The sequence below is a fragment of the Monopterus albus genome, unplaced genomic scaffold (genome assembly GCF_001952655.1).
Source record: "Monopterus albus unplaced genomic scaffold, M_albus_1.0 scaffold135.1, whole genome shotgun sequence".
In the NCBI taxonomy this organism is placed as follows: Eukaryota; Metazoa; Chordata; class Actinopteri; order Synbranchiformes; family Synbranchidae; genus Monopterus; species Monopterus albus.
In genome coordinates this window covers 268,893-289,441 of record NW_018128015.1, presented here as the reverse complement: position 1 = coordinate 289,441, position 20,549 = coordinate 268,893, and the positions used below count along the sequence as shown (strand labels likewise).

The 20,549-nt window shown below is 41.8% G+C and overlaps 1 protein-coding gene across 2 annotated transcripts in view; it reads left to right on the top strand.

Moving 5' to 3' along the window:
* The window catches only part of adamts6 (ADAM metallopeptidase with thrombospondin type 1 motif, 6), a 52,968-nt gene extending 35,270 nt beyond the window's left edge, over window positions 1-17,698 (top strand). For both annotated transcript variants that reach the window (XM_020613563.1, XM_020613565.1), the window contains exons 17-25: window positions 320-443; window positions 1,147-1,227; window positions 2,896-3,059; window positions 5,060-5,198; window positions 6,912-7,041; window positions 9,875-10,079; window positions 10,161-10,337; window positions 13,381-13,537; window positions 14,927-17,698. In XM_020613563.1, coding sequence (XP_020469219.1) covers window positions 320-443; window positions 1,147-1,227; window positions 2,896-3,059; window positions 5,060-5,198; window positions 6,912-7,041; window positions 9,875-10,079; window positions 10,161-10,337; window positions 13,381-13,537; window positions 14,927-15,036 — 1,287 coding nt within the window. In that variant the 3' untranslated portion in view covers window positions 15,037-17,698. The remainder of the gene's footprint in view (window positions 1-319; window positions 444-1,146; window positions 1,228-2,895; window positions 3,060-5,059; window positions 5,199-6,911; window positions 7,042-9,874; window positions 10,080-10,160; window positions 10,338-13,380; window positions 13,538-14,926) is intronic.
* The last annotated feature ends 2,851 nt before the right edge of the window (window positions 17,699-20,549 follow it).

The following is a 20,549-nucleotide window of genomic DNA, read 5'->3' as shown; positions in this document are numbered from 1 at the left end:
ATAAAACAGTTCTTACTTTAATCAAGATCTGCTGAATACCAGTGTCTCCTCTGTGACGCTCCAAGCCCTTAGCAATCAAGCTACGATGAGGCAGTTAATACAAACAGATACAGGTTTAATGGGCTCCACACGACCTTAAAACTGATTTGCAGCCGGCACATTTTTGTGTTACACTGGCTGCTTAGACCCCATCACTTTTTATGAGCTCTCAGTGGTAATCGCTAGAGTCAGTGAAGGTGTGTTAAAAGATAATTCTGGAATTTTTCTAGATCCCAGTTACCAGACTTTAGTTAAATCAGTGCTCGCTGTCTTTCTCAAGCACGTGGGCTGCGACAACATCTTGGACTCTGATGCTAAAGAAGATCGATGCCGTGTGTGTGGAGGGGATGGCAGCACCTGTGAGGCCACAGAGGGGCTCTTCAATGAGACTCTACCCAGAGGAGGTAAACCATATCAGGCGCACTGTTTTTAGTGTGAAAGGTTTAGATACTCTCTCACCTCTCTTCACTGTGAAAAGGAGGAGCAGAGATAGTGTGTTTTGATTCGATGACCACGTGACAAACTTAAAGTCGCTGGAGATGACTATGAAGAAAACAAAATAACTTGCTGTCCTTTTTGGCAAAGCAGTTTTTGTCCAAAATCCAACACATCCCCGAAGCCAGGAAGATAATCTTTCATGGAAATAAGCCTTTTTCACCTTTGTCAGTCACCAGCAGAGCATATGTTTTTGGCTATTTAGAATTATGCTGTCAGAATATAAATCAAAACATAATATTTTTCCTATTAATTACATCATGGAGTGAAGAAATCAGGAGTAGAGATAGGGGCTCAGTGATGGCTATAGCCTGAGGTCATCTATAGAGGCCAGGAGAGAGAGAGACAAAACATATTTCTCCTTCTATGGTATGGCTAGTAAACCATCTAAAAATACTGTGTGCATGTGTGTGACTGTAAAAAAAGGAGGGGGTTGCTTTATCTTCCTGCCTTGTCCTTCTTTGGTGATTTAGAATTTATTCCATATGTAGTCCAACCTAATATGATATGCAACTTTCTGTCTTGTCTAAGTAAAATATGTCACAGAGAAATGAGAACTGGGGGCTGAATGGGTGAAATACCACCTTAATGATGCCTCTCCTTGTCTTATAGGCTACATGGAGGTGGTTCAGATCCCTAAAGGCTCGGTTCACATTGAGATTAAAGAAGTCGCCATATCCAAGAATTATATTGGTAAGTGATGTCCGGTGTTGTAGCTTTGTGTTGTCTCACAGCAGCCAGTTTTCTGTGAGCCCTATATATGTGAGCATTCTGGACCAGCAAATCTGGATTATTACTTGGATCCAGACCAGACTTTGGTGTGTAGTTGATATGATGTGGATCACTACAATCTAAGGGATTGTTCTGTGGGCTATACCCTGTGTCTCAGCCAAATCCATTCATTGATGGATATAGCAGCTTACTGGTTGTGTGACACGCGTGTCTCAGAAATGCGGCTGAGTTCGCTCATACTTAGTACCAGTTTGGAACATCTCTAATTTTATCCCATTCAAGTGTACGGGAAACTGGAAGTCAGCTGGCATGACTGGCGAGAGCCTTGGCTCAACTCAGGTACGCTTGCTCTATGGGCCCAAAAACACGTGTAGAACATCCGGGTAAGTTCTGTAGACCCATCAATCCCAGCACACCCTGTAATTCACTACAGTGTGATGAACTATCATTGTGCGACAACAACCTGTTTTATATTATGTGTCAGCCACATTTTCAGGGATTTTCTTGTCTTTGTCAAGAGCAAGTTAAAAGATGCCATCATTTAATCTCCTGTTCCCAAATGTAAAGTCATAAAATAGGGTGTGAATAAAAGTCCCTGTAAATGCATGTGATGGTGGTCTTGGCACTGGATTCATCCACTCTGTTCTAGACTAAACAAAAACTATTTGCCACACTGGCCATATGAAAACCAGAACAACCAAACAACTGGATTCAATTAAGACAGTTCTGTGTCTTTTCATTAACTACAGAAGGACATGTGACAGCGTGTTGAACGTAGGGCTTAAGTTACACTTTGAACTGGAGAGCTGCATCAGCTTTACAGGACCGTGGTGACAGCTGCCTGATCCACTGGGATTATGAGGGATATGGTGTCTATATATGTTGGACTAGATTTTCCCTTACAAGCAAGTTGCACCTTTGTTATGAATTTCATGTGTGATCCCAGTGATAAAGACAGAGTTCTTGTATTTAGGCCAGCAAAGTGAGCATTTTTAAAAAGGTTTTATTAAGGCTAAAACTAAGTGACACAATAAACTGCATTGTTCAAAATACCAAAACTACAGTGCTCATAGTTAGTGCCTGATGTGCTGAGGATAATTTTATTGAGAAGGGGATTGTGATATGTTAAAGAGGTGTAAACTACTGTTCATCTAATCTGGGTAAATGCTGCAGAGGGGAATCTGGAGAGCACAAGCCAAAGACAGAATAGCGAGCAGTTGGATCATTTCTCTTCAATTTGGCCCCATCTCACTGTAGAGAAAGTGGATATTTTCAGATTTGTTGTGCTTGGAAACCAGCTTTTGTTTTGACATCCAGACAGAGTGGTATTCAGGAGATTCGTCCAGACTTTCACCTGAAGTGTGTTTTCCTTCTCTTCATAAATTAGGCGTATGTATTTGTCAGTGCATGTGAATGTTTTCATTTACAGTGTGTGCACAGGCACGTGTGTTTCTCCTCAGTCAGTCAGCATTTAGTGGCATTAGGGAGGCTGAAAATGATGATGATGAAGATGAGTAACGGCAATGACATAACACCAAATGATTGCCTCCACCTGTTGTCTCAGCTACTGTTCCTGTCTGCTTTGATTTTAGTCTTCTTAAAGGATTTCTTGTTTCTGTGATTGCCTAGCTTTGAAATCTGAAGAGGACGATTATTACATTAATGGAGCCTGGACCATTGACTGGCCCAGGAAGTTTGACATCGCAGGGACGGCCTTCCACTACAAGAGACCCTCTGATGAACCTGAGTCTTTAGAGGCACTGGGAGCTACCACTGAAAACCTGATTGTCATGGTATTATATTTTAGTTGAACACCTGACACTATAAAAACTACTGAATGGGGCAGAATAGGGAGGCGACAGTGGTGTCAAAGTGTCCTTGGGCAAGACACTGAACCCCCCCGATGGTTAGAGCCATTGGTTGAGTTGGTGCCATCGGTTCTGTACCGGAAACAAATTCCTTGTGTGTAACATACTTGGCCAAATAAAGGTGATTATCCTTATCCTTATGTGTCAAAATCAAGTTTCTTCTTGTCATAGAGTTAGGAAGTGGGAGAAATATCTTCCCTCACTGTCAATTCCCATTTAATAGTCTCCTCAATGTTCCTAAACACAGAGGTAGAGGAGTCTCCTGGATAATTTAATGTTTACATTACACTGAGATAATGACCATAAGTTTGAATTATTACAACCTCGACATACTACAATACCCATAAGCTTCAGTCACTGCTGCTGTGTAGATGTCAGAGGCACAAAAACATTCTGGTGGGAACAAAACTTAGTTGCAAAACTGACCCAGAATCTCAATGACCTGATTTAAGCTGCTGAACGTTTTATCAGGTTCCTCCAAAACATAATATTGAGCTTCTACTCACTGTTAGCGGCACATGCAGTGATTGGACGTTTTCGTCCCTCAAATTCATAGTCCATATGTGTTGCATCACTGCATGAGACCACAAACACAATAGGGACCTGCTCAAGTCTGAACTGCGTGCAGTTTCATTAACAGTTATGCATGCACTAAATTATGATGTACTGACATTGGAATTTGCTTCTTATACTGAGCCTAGCAATCATGACACTCTAGGAAGTGATGCTTTAAGAGCTGCAGCCTAATTCTAGATATTATTCGGGGGTTGCTGGCGTGACTGCAATGATATCTGAAAAGGGCATACATTTTTAGGTACACAGGTTCATTTCTTTGATTTGGACTTTCATCAAAAAACAGATATTTTGTAACTCACATGCTCATCTTTCATACTGGTGATTTAACTGGTAGAGTTCTGTGTCCACTGACACCGATGATGCTTGTGCAGAAAAAGAACAGCAAAGTGGGACACCTGAAATAACCCCTCTCACTTTGCAACTCCAGACTGATACCTTGTTGTTACTGAGTTGTGTAAAACCTATTCTGTTGTTGGTCTGTCGCAGTTCATTTTCGAACATCTGGGTGCTAACCTTAGGCGACCTTCAGCCAGTGGTTTGGGGTTCAGAGCTATGTACGTATATGTAGATGAGAAAAAAAAAACAGTTTTGGCTGAGTGCAAACACATCACTTATTGTATTACTGTCCATGCGTCTGTATTAATGTATGGGAGTGAAGTACTGCAGATTTACCAGGGTGAAACCACTTTTTAATGGGTCTGATGACGTGTTTGTGTTGATGTGAGGCAACTGAGCATCTTCTTGCTCTAATTACTCAGTGGTTTCTGCCTTGACACGAACGCTGAAAATACCAGACCACACAGCACCACTGGAATAGATGAGCAACCGGCCACTGGCCCACTATCCATTTATTTGTGGCTTGAAAAGCTGTGCCTAATTTCCTTGGCTTCTGCAGCCAGCATACTAGTAGAAACCCACAAGGGCCTCACTGATCTGGACTGTTCAACCTGCATTTAAAGCTGAGATGATCAATACTTTGATATTAACAATGGATCATGTGTGTAATGTGAAAACCTGATCCCGATAGCAAACAAATGGAGTTAGAGACTAGCTACTGAACAGGAGTTGGTGAAGACAAAACCGCTGCTCTCTCATACACTCCAGACAGAACAACCTAATTAGCTAATAATATTTCAGCTTTTTGTACTGTGCTAGTTGCAGAAATACCCCCTTATAAATAATCAACTCATGCAGATTTAAAGATAAAGACTTTTATAAATACATAAAAATGCTTTATTTTCTCATTTTCCTGATTTTGTCATACTTTACTAAAAGTACCATCACTTCCTAACCAACCATGCAATTTGTCTTTTTGTGTACACACTTTTCGTTTGCTGCGGCTCCTGCAGGTGCTCCTTCAGGAGCAGAACCTGGGAATTCGCTACAAGTTCAACGTGCCCATCCAGCGAACAGGAAGTGGCGACAACGAGGTGGGCTTCTACTGGCACCACCTGCCCTGGTCTGAATGCTCGGCTACCTGTGCCGGAGGTAGGTCAGCGCTGCAAAGTCTTGCAAGCCACAGTCAGTTTCAAGCAGGTTTGAGCACATTTTGCTTTTGCCAATGAAATTTTGCTTTCACATCAGTCAAACCTTTTGTGTTTCTGCCATTTAAATTCAGGTTGTTTTTTTTTATACATAAACTGAAAATGTGCATGAAGACAGGTGGATTGTTGAACAAAAAACAAAAGCCCTACAGTCGCAGCTCACTTAAAGATCCTTCTTTCATTAATTTACACTTAAAATATACCGATTATTTTTTAAACATTGCAAAGTTTTGCTGCTAGTCATGTGACATATTTGTTCTTCATGAACACTGATTCTATAAAACTCTTTTACCAGTTTCATTAACACTGATAAGAGAAGAATATTGTCGTCTCAGTGGCGACTTTCTCCTGAGCTCTGGTGGCCAGTTGCCTTTTTAGAAAGAGCACTGAGGTTTCTGGTGTGGGTGTTTAAATTCTTTTTGAATATTTCTAACCTTCACAAATATTTAACACTTCATATCTTGTGTGTGTCTCATTCTGTAATTCTTCCCAAGCCAATAATTCCACAAATGCTCTAGAGCAGTATTTTGAAACCCAGTATCACAATTTGAGATGGATTTCCAAAATCATTATTTTAAAGCCTGGAGATTCAGTCCTTTAATAAATCCAATATGTATATTTTCCATATTTTAGCCTGAGTAATGTATATGGTGTAATTTCTGTGAATGAGCTGCTCTGCATAGCTTCTGGTTTACCAGTGCTGCACGCAGATACAGCTGCTCTTCCAGAGTGCTTGTCCTACAAAGTCAAACATTCAAAACCTGAAACCACATTGAAATGTTGACCATGGCCTCAAGAATGACTAAACCAAACCTTTTAGCCCAAAATCAGTGGGTTTCATGTAACAATAAATAGTGTTTCTTCCCAGTTGTCAAGCATGGCCTGGACAGGTTTGCAATATTTTGTAAAAGCATGACTGAATAAGCATGTGGGTTTTCTGAAGAAGGATTTCCAAGTCCAGAGCAGACATTTCAAGCTATTCCTTAGGTCGGGAAGCACACATGGACCTCCAGTGTCATAAACATGCCTTTGCATTGTTGATCCAAATGATCTAATTTGTGTGTCTTTGACCAAAAGGAGCTTTAAATCAGTAAAATGTTATTTAATCATGCACCCATGCGACACCGCTAGCTCAGCTAATCATGTAGTGTTGTTTAATATATCACTGCAGTAGTAAAATCTATGAAAAACACCTTTTGACAGCCTTACAACTCTTTTAGCCCATGCTTTGCGCTCTTCCTCCAAACTGTATTTCACTTCAAGCACAAATGAGTACGTTTTTCTCCTTTACACACACACACACACATATATCTCATTACATCTGCCAGACAAGTCTGCTGTGCATCCCATGAGAGTCCAAACAGACCCTTTCCAAGTTGGTATGGCATACACACAAACACAGCGTGACCCCGACACAGTAGCCCTCACTCTCGCCAGCAGAAGAGCACTCTGCTCTGAAAAAGTGATTTGCCAAGATATCCTGCAAAGAATCAGGAATTTACATGTCTGAACTTACTACAGACTGAAAGTGATACCATCTCTGTTCAAACATGGCGCTCAACACGATGGCCAGTTTCCATGTTTCAGAGGGGGTTTAAATGTATGAGATCAGCTGAGGTCTGTGCTGCCTTATTGATTGGTCTTTCCCCCCCTGCAGGTTTCCAGAAGCAGGAAGTAGTGTGTAAAAGGCTGGATGACACCTCAGTGGTCCAGAACAGCTACTGTGACCCAGACAGCAAACCCCCAGAGAACCAGAGGGACTGCAACTCTGAGCCTTGTCCTCCAGAGTATGTAAAAATTAAGTGATGAATTTCTTGCTTTATGTTAGAAATTAGTGAAAGTAGCCAGTCACAAGTTCCCAGAGCCCAGAGTGACAACTTCAGATTGCATGTTTTGTCTGAGCAACAGCACAAACCCAAATATATTAAATTTACAATGATATAAATCAGAAACAAAAAGTAAATCTCCACATATGAGAAGCTTGAAGCAAAGAATGGCCTTTTACTTGATAAATAACCTAAATGATTAATTACCTATCAAAATAGCAATGAGTAATGTTGATGTTGATTGACTAACTGATTTTTGGTCACTTATGTGCAGCGGAAAGAAGCTATAAATACAACACTGACATCACCGTTTAAGTGAATATGTGTCATGTTATAACTTGTTAGCCACTGGGTGTCTATTTACACATCCAGTGAAACATGTGGAGTCATGACTGTGGCCTTTTGATGAACTGAATTCACTGTCTTTTAGCTCTGTTTTGGTCTCTACCAACCCCTGAGGAAATGTCTAGCTCTTTAGCTGCTAAATGCTCCACCATGTTAACCTGCTAGCTGGCACTGGGCAGGTGGCGCACAATATTTTTCCCTGAAAACATCTGCTGCTGGGCAGTTAAAACAAAACACTGAGCTAAAAGATACTAAAATACTCCATAAAGCTAAGGAAAATTGTCGAGTGACCTTTCACTAGGGCTGTACCTGACTAAGAATCTTGTCAGTAGACTGTCAGTCGGCTCTTCATTGTGACTATTTGTTCTTTTTCTTTCCTTTGTTTATATATGTAACCTAGATTATCAGAAAATCAAATGGCATGATTTTAGTGACGATTCTGTCCACATTAACATCAGTATTTAAATGCAAAAGAGTAACAGGACCATATTTCTGAGCATTTCTAAACCAATAAGCTGCATATGATTCAAGATTGCGGCCTATTTAAACAGACAATATATAATGTCGGGCTGCCGTATGGATTTGTCAGAATAATGAGACAGGCAGCACACTTGTATTTGTTGAACCAATGCTCTTATGGGCATTTTTTTTCTTCTGAGACATGGTTATAGCCTAGTTTACCAACAACTTTAAGCTTCTCCTGTTAGTTAACCACAGTGCACTTTGTTACTGTGTGTCTAATGTGTGCCAGCTTGCACTGAGAATGATTCCTCTTATTTATAGTTCCTCATTGAAATGTTTTCCCGTGCATTCTTGTTAGCTTCCCTGTCCCGTTTGGATGGATGCATGTCACCGAAACAGCCAGTAAATGGCTGTGCGTTGCACTTTAAAAGAGACGGGTAAACAAACTGGCCTCACATAACATTAGGCTAAACCAGCCGCATCATTGTGACAGACTTTTCTCTTGTAAAAGTAGACCAGAGTGTTTGAATAATAAAGTGCAAATCTCACCTCCTGTTGTCTTTTTATCCCTGTTCTGCAATTTGCTAAATAGATCCAACCTTAATGCACATCCATGTATTGGACAGTGGCACCAGTGAAGTGGTAATCCCCCTGACCACAGGGGGAAGCACTGAGCAAATTGCTCCTTGGCACACCAAAATGAGGATACGTGGATGACACACTACTGGGCTGGGGCTGCCTTCTATTGCAATGGACACCGGATGAAAAAAAATATATATATATAATAAAAAGAAAGGCTCAACTAGAAGAGTTCCAGTCAACTGACAGGTCTCTTGACTAATGACTCAACTATTTGACTATCTGGGGGCAGCCCTACCTTTCACATCACACGTTTGATCTATTTTTCATATAAAAATATATATGAAACTAACTTGTGATATTAATTTGCCTTCAATGAGCCCTGGTAAAATGTGTTTGGACAAAAATAATAAAATAAAACATCAGTGATATAACTTCATATGTTAACTATTTTCAGTGTTTGTCTCGAGCCAAAAATAAGATGCCTGAAAATGACCACCTGTGTTTGATTGTTCTGGCCCCTTTACCGATCCTGGGGGGTAACATACATGTGTACAGGTGGAATATGAAATTCTGTTTGGTGTCCAAATGTCAGTAAACCCTACGCTGTAGCTGGAAGCACAACCAGACTCAATTCAGTCATGACTGGAAAAAGAGGGATTAAATGCATCAGGTTAATTAGTTTAAGACTATGTCATAATTTATTTGTGAGTGTTGGTGCCGTCCAGCCAAAAAAAAAAAGAAAGTGATAGTTTTATAAATCTACTGTCTAGGTGGTAACCTGCGTTCATACATTCAGACTACAGTCTTGGGTGACTTATTTCCACATCTGATTCAGACCTGTGGTATCTCATTTGTTTTGATTAGTGTCTGATGGCTGTTATGCTGCATGTGTGCACTGATTTACAGTGCGTAAACAGCATCGGGTCCGTGAAGAAGGCAAACGCAGCCGACTAAAGGAGATAACGTAAACACAGTTGTTTTAGAACAGCCACGGTTTGTTGGGCTCGAACAATGAACGCTAACACAGATGTTTGAACAGGTTAATCCTGTATGCATTCCTCCAGATGATGTAATATCTCACAGACTGGATATTTTGGAGGGCTGCTGTCTGGGCAGTTTTATTCTATTCATTCTGAAGTCTGTGGAGTTGAACAACACTGGGTCTAATTTGGCCCTGCAGCAGTTTCCCACTTTGCCCTTTTGGTAACCCAGCCTTAATGAAGTCACTTCAATGTACTGTACCATAACGTGACTTCACACTATTGCTGACATTACCAGTAGTATGTAATCAAGTAATCAGAGAATGTATACAGCAGAAGCACACTGGAGTAACAACACTGACAAAAATCACAGCAGCTCTATTAGCATCGGTTCTTCTGCTTTACCTCATGTTTCTCTCTTCCAGGTGGTTTATTGGTGACTGGTCGGAGTGTGGGAAGACATGTGATGGTGGCATAAGGACGAGGACAGTCCTGTGTATCAGGAAGATGGGCCCTGCTGAGGAGGAGACCCTGGAGGACACCCACTGCCTGACTCACCGGCCTATCGAACAAGAGCCCTGCAACAATCAGTCCTGCCCACCAAAGTGGGTCACTCTGGACTGGTCCGAGGTAAGATCATTCTCTGAACCTGACTCTCTTTAGTTTATTGTGCTGTCAAGATCTTTATCTCATGCCCTTCTCCCTTTTTAGTGCACACCCAAATGCGGCCCTGGCTTTAAGCACCGCATCGCCTTGTGTAAGAGCAGTGACCTGACCAAGACCTTCCCACCCGCCCACTGCCCGAGCCTCAACAAACCTCCAGTCCGAATCCGTTGCAGTTTAGGCCGCTGTCCTCCTCCTCGCTGGATCCCTGGTGAATGGGGGCAGGTAGGGTAGCACGTCCTTGACATCATAGCCTGGTCTGAAAAGAAATGATTAAATTAAGCATGATTTTCGTGAGCTTCTCAAACAACAGGGTGGTGGTTAATCCTTTAAAAAGGTGGGCTGGATGTCTGAAATGCACAGGGAGATTCCATGTGTTGGCAAATGGTTAATGTAATTTACACCTGGATGACATACACCGGGTGCCGACGCAGACCTGTGACGTGTGTGTGTGCTCCAACAGGCCTGGAGTGTGTGATCAGTGGCAGTAATATCCTCCTGCCTGAAGTTTATCTCTGCCTCAGACCAGGCCTCTCTATCACTTCCAGGAACACAATTTAGAGGAAGACCAGGGAGCAGCATTCTTGGGCTCTTCCTGACGTGACTCAGTGCGTAAAGCAAAAGCTGCTGAACACTTTAAAACACAGCTGACTCATTTTGGTGAGAGAACGTGCGTCAGAGAAAGTTGCATCTAGAAAAAAGTATGGCTTGTTATTTCACTGGCTTTGTTGATAATTCACTGTAAATGTGGAATTTAAACAGCATGCTCTGTTTAGAAGACAGTAATGTGCAGGTCATTTGTGCTCTGGTAGAGGTGATGTCATGGATTTAGGTCTCTGTTATTCAGAGCAGAGGTCAAAGGTCAAGAGTCAGGCAATCTAGGCCGCAGCTCTCCTCATACTGGCCACATGTGCATTCACAAACAACAATAACACACTTTTACAGTTCCATCAGTGCCAGTAACCTGATTTATAACCTCAGTGTGGTCCATCAAAGAGTGGGCTCCTCGTCTAACGCCTCGTATAGCAACAGCTGGAGTCTGCTTTTACGTAGCACTTTCTCATGCATTGCAGAGGTGTGTGTGTTTGTGTAGCCTCCTCCCGCTCCACCTCGTCTTGTTGGGGCTGTAATTACGAGCTTTGCCCTTACTGCTCTGATCCCTCACCGGCTGGTCCTTGGAGCATCAGAAAGGGGAGATTGTTACCAGCTACTAAGCCCCTGGTCTACAGGCCAAAAGGTTACAGGTTCAAATCCCACTTCAGTCGCACCATTGACGTACACCATCTGTCAAGGCAAGCAGCCGACTCTAATAAAGACTCTCTAATTGGGAAGGGATGACATGAGGGCTCACTGATCTGAAGGAGCCAGAGTAGATCACTGAAGGTGACAAAGTGTGGGGGCAGCTGGGTTCATATTACACTCATACATGGTCATACACACACAGGTGTTAGGTGCATTATTTCTCAGTGCTTCCAAAGATTAGTTAAGGTATCTGCTTCATTTGAGGCTTATTTTGCTGAAGATATGATAGTTTTTTGTGCAAAGCAGTTTAATGCTGCACACATCTCAGTTTTGATTACAAGTGCCACATTGAAACATGTTATCTTCAGTGCAACAGACTTTTTCACATGTGAACAAACCTTTTCACCTTCAGATACAGTAATACCTTCTCCTCTTATAAAATCAGTGTTACTTTATTAACTCATCAACATTAAATATTGCAGTGAGAGAATAAATACTAAAGCACGACTCATTATCACTGAGATGTAATGATTATTAATGCAAGAATGACTGATTTATTTATTTCCTATTATTGAGGAAACAGATTTAACATTCATGTAGTTCTGTCAGACCTCTGAGCTGTGACACACAGACTGACATTGGACTGGTGTGGCTGGTGCTTCCTCTGCTCAGGGACATACGTTTCTAGTCAGCACAGGCTCCACTTTGCACCTGTGTTCAGTTTATTATGCTTGATTATTTTATGTTTTTTTGCTTTGCTTCTGAAGTCATGCTTCTTAGTATGTCTGTTGATTTGGCCTGTTCACCAGCACTGTTAGCAGTTGCAGTGGCAGTAGTGTTTTCCCTAGGAGTTATAGCATCACATCTGACTGCAAAAACATGACAAACATAGTTCTAGATTCAGCACGACTTACACTTCCTAAGGATGTCATTATGTTTATCAGCCATCTTGAATAAATGTCTTTAAGTCTTTCTTGAAATCATGGAGGAAAGACACTCTTCATAACTCCAGAACCCGCATGATAAACATGATGTTTTTAAGTTCTTTTTGGTTTCAAAGTAACCCACTGATAGTTGTTCGTATATCCATAGGTATGTTGCAAACATGAGCTACTAATAGCTAATTCAGCATACTTGTAATGGTGCCCATTTGTCAAAATATAAACAAATATAGACTTACAAAAAAGTGGGTTTAAGCTGTAGCTCACAGCATTATTCAGTGACTCCATGGCAACATTATACTTCCTGTTCACATTCCTAAAGCCCTAAATTATCGGAACTGTGATTCCAAAACTTAGAGCATTTTATCCCCCAAATCAAGCAGATGTCTCAGTTTCTTCTGATGGTGGTCCAGAATGTAAGACTCTGAAAGCCCCTGGTTTATTGAATCTTATTGTCATAATAAAAATACAGGTATATCAAAGATGCATAGAAGAAAATCAGTCTTATGGGGAAAGTTATTTTTTCTATCTGAAGGTATCGTGAGCAATACTAATCCAGTGTTTTAGCCACTTTGTACTAATGGCCTTTCTGCCAGCAGCATAATTATAATGTTCATTATAATTTCATCTGAAATCACTCATCCCCTTCAGCCATACATACTGGTTCGGGCTCAGCTCATCGTCTGTGAAGAATTACAGAAGGATTCCTCAGGAGAAAACAAGATGTAACTCTCTGAGGGTTTCTTTCTCTTTCTCTCCTCACACATACACAAAAATGTGCTTTTGGACAGAGACAAACCTCACAAGCAACAGTTGACCTGGTTCCTCTGAGTTGGGAAACAGTCAGTGACAGGCAGCCAACTGAATAAGACATAAAGGAAGGTGACTCTGGCTCTGGACGGCTCCGTGCCCTGATGATTGGTTGATTGGACCATGTTGTGAGTGATTACTCAGAATGGCTGTGTGCGGGTATGTGAAAGAGGATAGTCTGAGGAGCCCAGCACTCAGCTCACAGAGGAAAGATGGTCCTCACTCCGCACTGGCTAAAGACCGCACAGATCATACTCTGATGTTTTCTGTTACAGTGTTCGGCGCACTGTGGCCTGGGCCAGCAGATGAGGACAGTGCAGTGTCTGTCGTACACTGGGCAGCCGTCTAATGAGTGCGCCGAGTCCCTCCGACCCTCCACCATGCAGCAGTGTGAGAGCAAGTGTGACGCCACCCCCATCTCTAACGGCGACGGTAAGATGTCAAAATACACTGTATGGTGTACCGCATCAGAGTATCGACACTGCCATCACATGTGTGTGATGTATTGCTTGCAGTTTTCATCACGCTCAAGAAAAAAATGTGTGGTCACCAAACAGATGCAGCTCTGTTTAAACCTGCAGAAGCAGATGGTTTATGTGAATACCTGTTGAACTGTGTGTGCATTACTTTCACACAAAGCCCCAATTGAAACGGTTATAAACTGTCTCCATCTTCATTTTCACTGTTCTACTATGACCTAAACATGCTTGGATGACACACTCCTCTACACTTTGCCAGCTACATTAATCTTCCCAGTGAGCTTGGCTCCTGGTCAAATCGAAACAGCTCAACCCTCCATATACACTTACACATGAAGGATGGCTATTCAGATGCATAGAGAAGGGTCTTTCAATTAGCCTGAATGGAAAACGTGAGTAGCATTTACAGGCTGGCTAATGGAATTAGCTGAAGGCTAATTATTCCTTCACGAACACAGTGAGGCAATGTCTCGTTTCATTTGGCTCTGTGGACGCAGGGCCCAAAGCCTAATAAGGGAAGACACACCGATCGCGATAAGGCATTTAGAGCACTGCCTGTCCAGCATCCAGAAAGCAGTGTGTGTGGGTGTGTGTGTGTGTGTGTGTGTGTGTGTGTGTGTGCGCGCGTCGTGGGGATGGCAGACAGCCCAGTTAGTGAACGAGGCCAGGATCTGTCTGAGTTTCTGCGTCCAAGTATAGCTGTAGTTTTATTCTGTGGAGGCCTGAGGGAGACACACCAGCCCCCTGTAGCAGGTTAGCCCCAGTTTGTGCAGCTTGCGCATTACTAAGCATCCCGATTTCTCAAAGAATAAATGTTGAGATTTAAACAACCCACAAAGTTATTTAACACTTGTAGCTGTTTTCATAATCCAGTATCCAATTCTATTTGCTGCACAATAAAAAAGTTGTGACTATATCTTCTACTCAAGGAAATGACAGAAGTCTTTGCTTTTTTTTTTGTAAAACATATTATACCTGGAAAGGAACATCCATGGCAACATAAGATAGATGTTAGTTACATAAGAATCCATCATTAATTTATACAAATCACATAAAACAAAACAGGACCAAAGAGACATCAGAAATAAAAACCTGACTTTTTAAAACAATTTCACTCATCATGAAGCGTTGTTTTAAATGTAATGTTTGAATGAAGGCAAAGTTTAATCACTGTAAACTTTTCCAAGTCCTGGGTGCATAATAAGAACATGGAGTTACAAGACTGGCACAAACTAGTGCTAGATACGGGTTTTATGAGGTCAGTAAAACATTTCTTTGGGATGGTAACTTAAGTATAAAAACTTTTTACTCCTTAACTCAGCTCTCTTCTTTCTCTCTGCAGAATGCAAAGATGTAAACAAAGTGGCGTACTGCCCACTGGTGCTGAAGTTCAAGTTCTGCAGCCGAGCATACTTCAGACAGATGTGCTGCAAGACCTGCCAGGGACACTGACCCCTGGAGCAAGAGCAAGACGTAGCAAGAGACGGAGGAAAAAAGCACGAAGGATGAAAGGAGGCTGATCCAGCACTGACAGGGAGAGAAGAAAGGAACGGGGCAGCCTGGTGGACCAGTGGAAGGCAGATAAAGAGATTTCCTGGTGAAAGATGCATGGAGAAAGCAGGAGTTGCCTTCTCATCACACCTGATCCTCTGGCCATCCATCATGGTGGAATCCAAACCACTGCTCAGCTCCTAACGCTGACACTAACTATTTTCAGTATTTTCACTTCTGTGAAGTGGAACTTGGAAGATTATTTGTTGCTCATTTTATTTTTATTAAAATAATTGTTGATATCATTGTTAATCTTTCTCCGTGTTTGTTGTTTTATGAATCCAAAGTGCTGGACACGTTGCTCAGAGAGGATGTACCCCGGAGACGGACCAACAGAGGGGAGGACTCCTCACCAGGGAAGGGGGATGGGAGTTCACAGTGTTGGACTCCTGTCTTTGGGTCGACTGTGATGGTGCTATTGTCAGGCAGACTTTTAGCTTCAGTGCACTTTTTCTTGTAAATACAATTTACCGCTCAAATCTGACAGCAAAACCCCATCACTGTACTGTATATTTATTGTATATTTCCAAACAGAGCTGAGATATTGGTCCTCTGATCATGTTTTTATCAGATAGTAGCCTACTGTCATGGAAGGGAATGTGATTGAATTTCAAAGTCTCTGTGCTGGAATGAAAATATTGCATACTGTAACATACGTTAAACTCCTATATACTGTTAGAATTTGTATACTCTGTATGAATTGTTAATCCAGGACCAGAAAATGCCATGAGGAGGATTCCTAAGTCACCTTTCTTTCCCCAGATGGTTGCCTACCTTTCCAACTCCCAGATAAAAGTTCACCCAATGTCAGTCATTAGTCCAAAGTATTCTGACGGTGCCTGTGCCACATGAATCACTGTTACCAAAGTGGCCTTTGCTAAGCATCTCACTAAGGAGCTTTCAGTTCACTATTGAAGGATTTGTTTTGAAGGAGTATATTCTGTGAAGCAGCTTGTTCGTTGGAATCACGGTGCAGTAGCTGTTTTCAGTGTGTCATATTTTTGTATTTCAGCAACAAGTCAAGGTCATCATGGTTTCAGCACTGATAAGAATTAAAAGAATAGTTTCTTTTGACAGTTTGGGAAATGTACTTATTTTCTTTTCGCCAAGATAATGATGGAAGATGTATACCACTCTCATGTCTGGACACTCAGTAAGACGCAAGACCCAAGGAAACATTATCTTAGCTTAGCATGAAGACTGGAAACTATGGATGTATTAAGAAAACCTTTGTAACAGATTTTCAGATGGCACCCTATTCATGCTTATGAAAGTTGTCAGTGGCACATACTCCTCCTCCATGCTTCCAGATTCTGGATGTTCCACATGATTCTGCATTTTTGACCCACAGAACATGCATACTAGTGCTAAGTCAGCTGACTTCCTGTTTCTAGTCTTTATGCTAGGCTAAGATAACCATCTCCTGACTGTTGCTTCATATTTACAAACAGACATCAATCTCCACATCTAACTCTCTGCAAGAAAGTGAATAAGCGCATTTCCCAAACTGTCTAAATATCCCTTTAATAAAGGAGGCTACTGTTAAATGTAAACACACATCATATTCATTGTGGTTTTGTTGCCAGATCATGTAGCCGGGGTTCAGACCCCCTGTTTGTCCCTCAGTGAAAACACAAAAACAGCCAACTCATTGGTGCTTTCCCCTCTTTTACAGTTTTTAAGATTTCCATGGAGTACTGTGTTTACCTCTTGTTTTCCTCCTGCTCTGCTCTGAGGGTTACGGCCTTCCCAGGCTTCTGGTGCTAACAAGTGGACGCATCCATTCAGCGCTCTGCAGTGCTTACAAGTGAGGCTGGATCCAAATAGTAGCCTTGTCAAAACTCTGTTGGTAAATGCTGGTCATGTTGTTGTTTTGTTTGTATCTGTTTATACCTCACACTGGGAAGTTTCATTGTTAACCTTGTATTGATGTTTGTGCTACCAACAAAATGGACACTCACCCCATTGTAACTGATCCCTTTACCCTGGCGTGAAAGGGAACAACACTTACGGAATGTCTCCATCACAGACTTGTTATCGAGATATAGTAGGAGTCAAAGAAACCTGACAGACCACGAGGACTGTGCAAGGACCTCATCGAAGCTTTTAACAACTAATTTCTAATTCTGCTGCTGCTACTTTTTTGTAGCCACCTTCAGTGTGACAGTGTCGAGAAGATTTTATTGGCTGGGAAAGGACAGTGGATGCTGAGAAGCATTTAAAACTGCTTGGACAAACCCATCTACTGGCTGTGGGACATGGAAGCTCCAGAAAGAGAGAAGTGAAACTGATCAAACTGGTAGTCATTGCTGTGAACTTGGATGTTTGAATGTCACATTGGTTATACCTAAAGTACAAGAGAGACAAAAAGCATCATGTGATTAGTTGCGTCTATTTTATATTCAGTATTATTGTTGGTACACTGTTACAAATTTTTTTCCTAATGTAAATTATATGCTAATTTATTGCGTTGTCTCGTGTACATTTATTTCACTGCATGCAAACTGAAATTTAGCATAGTGAAAAAAATGCAGTGATGTGGCCATTCACCAACATTTTTTAAGTAGATACAATAAAAAGAGCAACTTTTAAAGGAGTCTTGGTGGTAGTGGGTTAATTTTTTTCCATTCATCAAAACATGCCTGTGCAACATTTCTAGTCATGTACACAGTGATCCTTGTGAGAAGAAAAAGCTCAAATGTTGGTGCCAGGGTGGATGCTCGGTTCTCACAGGCTTAGGAGATATACATCCTTGTCCTTTCACTCAACTCTTGGAAAGCATCCACAGCTAATGGCATCACACCAGGATACCCCTTACCACAGCTGAAGATGTCCATTCATTCGCTGTCTCAGTTTAGGGTGATTGAATCGGAGAAGTCTGTAAAAGCTTCTGTTCTAACCTAACTCCAGCACGCCAGCGGCATCATCATGTCAGATTCAGACACGAGGAAGACATGTTTCTGTCCCAGCTCTGTTGCGATAGTGTTGATACAGCACTCCCCTTGCTCTCATCTCAGCCTCAAGTGTCTGGACTCACTCTCAGGGAGCTGCAAGGTTCCCACTCTCATTGGTAATTAATTCCAAATAAACAGTAATGAGCCCACTTAGCTGGGAAACACTGCCGTCTCCTTCTAATCCACAGTGTCCAATTACAGGGGGAGACAGATGGCCTGTTTGATTTAATGTAACCAGTTTAGAATACTTGTACGTCTGTGCTGGCTTCTGGCTCCCGGGCTGGAGAGGTCTGTGATTACATTAGCAGAAACCTGCAGAGGTGAGTGCGACAAGGAGAAAAGAAAGAGGAAGGTGGTGGAGCTCAAAACGAGGGATCCTGTATCTGCTCTTGAGATGACATCCAAGAGATGCTTCAAAACATTTGCACGCGATCATGTATGCACGCATGCTGACGACAGCTCGATGTAGACTACACATACAAACAGAGGGTTTTTCCTAAGAAATGCAATCCATCCACAGGATACTGTGTGTGTACACACAGCCAGGAGGCCTCCAGATGATGACGCAATGAGAGTAAGATCAAGTTAAAAACAACATATATACTGTTTGCAGCTTCATTGATATTTATCTCTGTACTGCCAAATGTTTTTAAATTCATCCTGTCAGGCTTTAAGTGGTACAGCGCTATGTCTGTGATACTGTATATTTGGTGGAGTGTTAATTTTGTCAACCAAAACTAGGATGAGAAACATTCACTGACCTATTTTTTATAATGAGAACAAAACTAAATCAAAAGTAACATATGGTAGGAAGAACTATGATGCAATATGTTACAATTTCCATCAGTGAATAAGAACTAAGTCTTTCAATCAGATATCCTTGTGTTGCTATGAAAAAGAATAAATCGGTTCCACGATTAATGTGGGTAGTCAACCACAAACCTCACAGCAACACCTGTAACCATGACAACTTTACATAATAAATATGGTAACAGCTGGAGCCTCATAATGGCAAAAAAGATGACAAAAACTAGACTATATTTAGTTTTTGTTGACTAAAAGTAACAAAAATCAAAAGATGAAAATCATAAAAATACAATAATAAGGATAATCACCTTTATTTAACCAAGTATGTTACACACACAATGAATCTGTTTCCGAGGCAGCCATCTATCTGATGGCTCTAACCATCCGGGGCAACTTGGGGGTTCACTGTTTTGCCCAAGGACACTTTGACATGTGGAACTGTTGGCACTGTGATTTGAACCGCCAACCCTCCGGTTGGGAGATGAACGCTCTGCCCATTGACCCACAGTCACACCACATACATATCTCTGCCCTGTCCTGTTTACTCCTTCCTTACATTGTGTTAATTGCTGTACACCATTCTGGTCAATAAAAAACAGAGAGCAGAGGCAAAATAAAGTTTGCTAATGCTCAGTTAGCAAACCTGTTAGCCAAACTCGACCCCTAACATGAGAACAGCTTTACACAAAGACTTATTTATTACCATTCCTGTAATAACTCTCTGAAAACCATTCCTCTGTTGTAGCGGAGTTCTTTTTCTGACAATAGAGGATTAATTACAGTGAATGGTGCAACAGCACAGCTAATATGCTTCTGATAGCCTTCTCCATTTTGGACTCTGTACCTTCAAAGGGCAGTGCTGTGTGGACGCCTTGATATTGTCAAATTTCACCACACCTGCACATAGATGCACTAATCATAGTGATTCCTTTGGAGTGAATTGAAACTGGTGTATCATTTCTGTATTTTAAATGAGAAATATAGAAAGGTACTGTTCAACTGTTATTCCACTACTGACTTTAATTCTCGAGGGAATAAATTTAGTCTCCCTGACATGTACCATTTGACTGACTGAGTGACAAGATGATTGGGCTGCTGAGACATGGAGCTCACGGGCTGCCTCTGATAAGAGGCGTAGAGAGGATGGAGAGCAGATTTATCCTCTTCACCAGGATTCTGCACTTCAAATGGAAACTACTGACGGTGACAGAAACCATTGCTGTTGACTATCAGCAAGCTGCATGACAAAACAAAGCAGTGCAAGACAGACCAGTGATAGGGTGATTTAACTTTAAGTCTCTTGGGTGGTAATCATCTGCCTCTCCTCAGAGTCTGAAGCCCCAAGGGCCAGTGCCATTACTCTTGGCTGGGGTCCTGAGGACATACTATAGCTCTAAACTTAAAGACAGCAGCTGTTTGTGTATTTATTCTCCAAGTGAGAGGTGTGAAGATTAGCACAGTGATGGACAACATAGCTCTCCAAGGGTTTATCGTTCATAATCAAAGTTGCTGTGATACTGCAGAGTTGTCGATGAGTGCCTGAAGAGTTTTGGACACTCTTCCATTTGAACACGGTGCAGCAGGACAAGCAGCTCCAGATGGTGTGGCTGGAGCCAGTGCATGCACAGATCCAGGGGTCTGACAGGCAGGAAT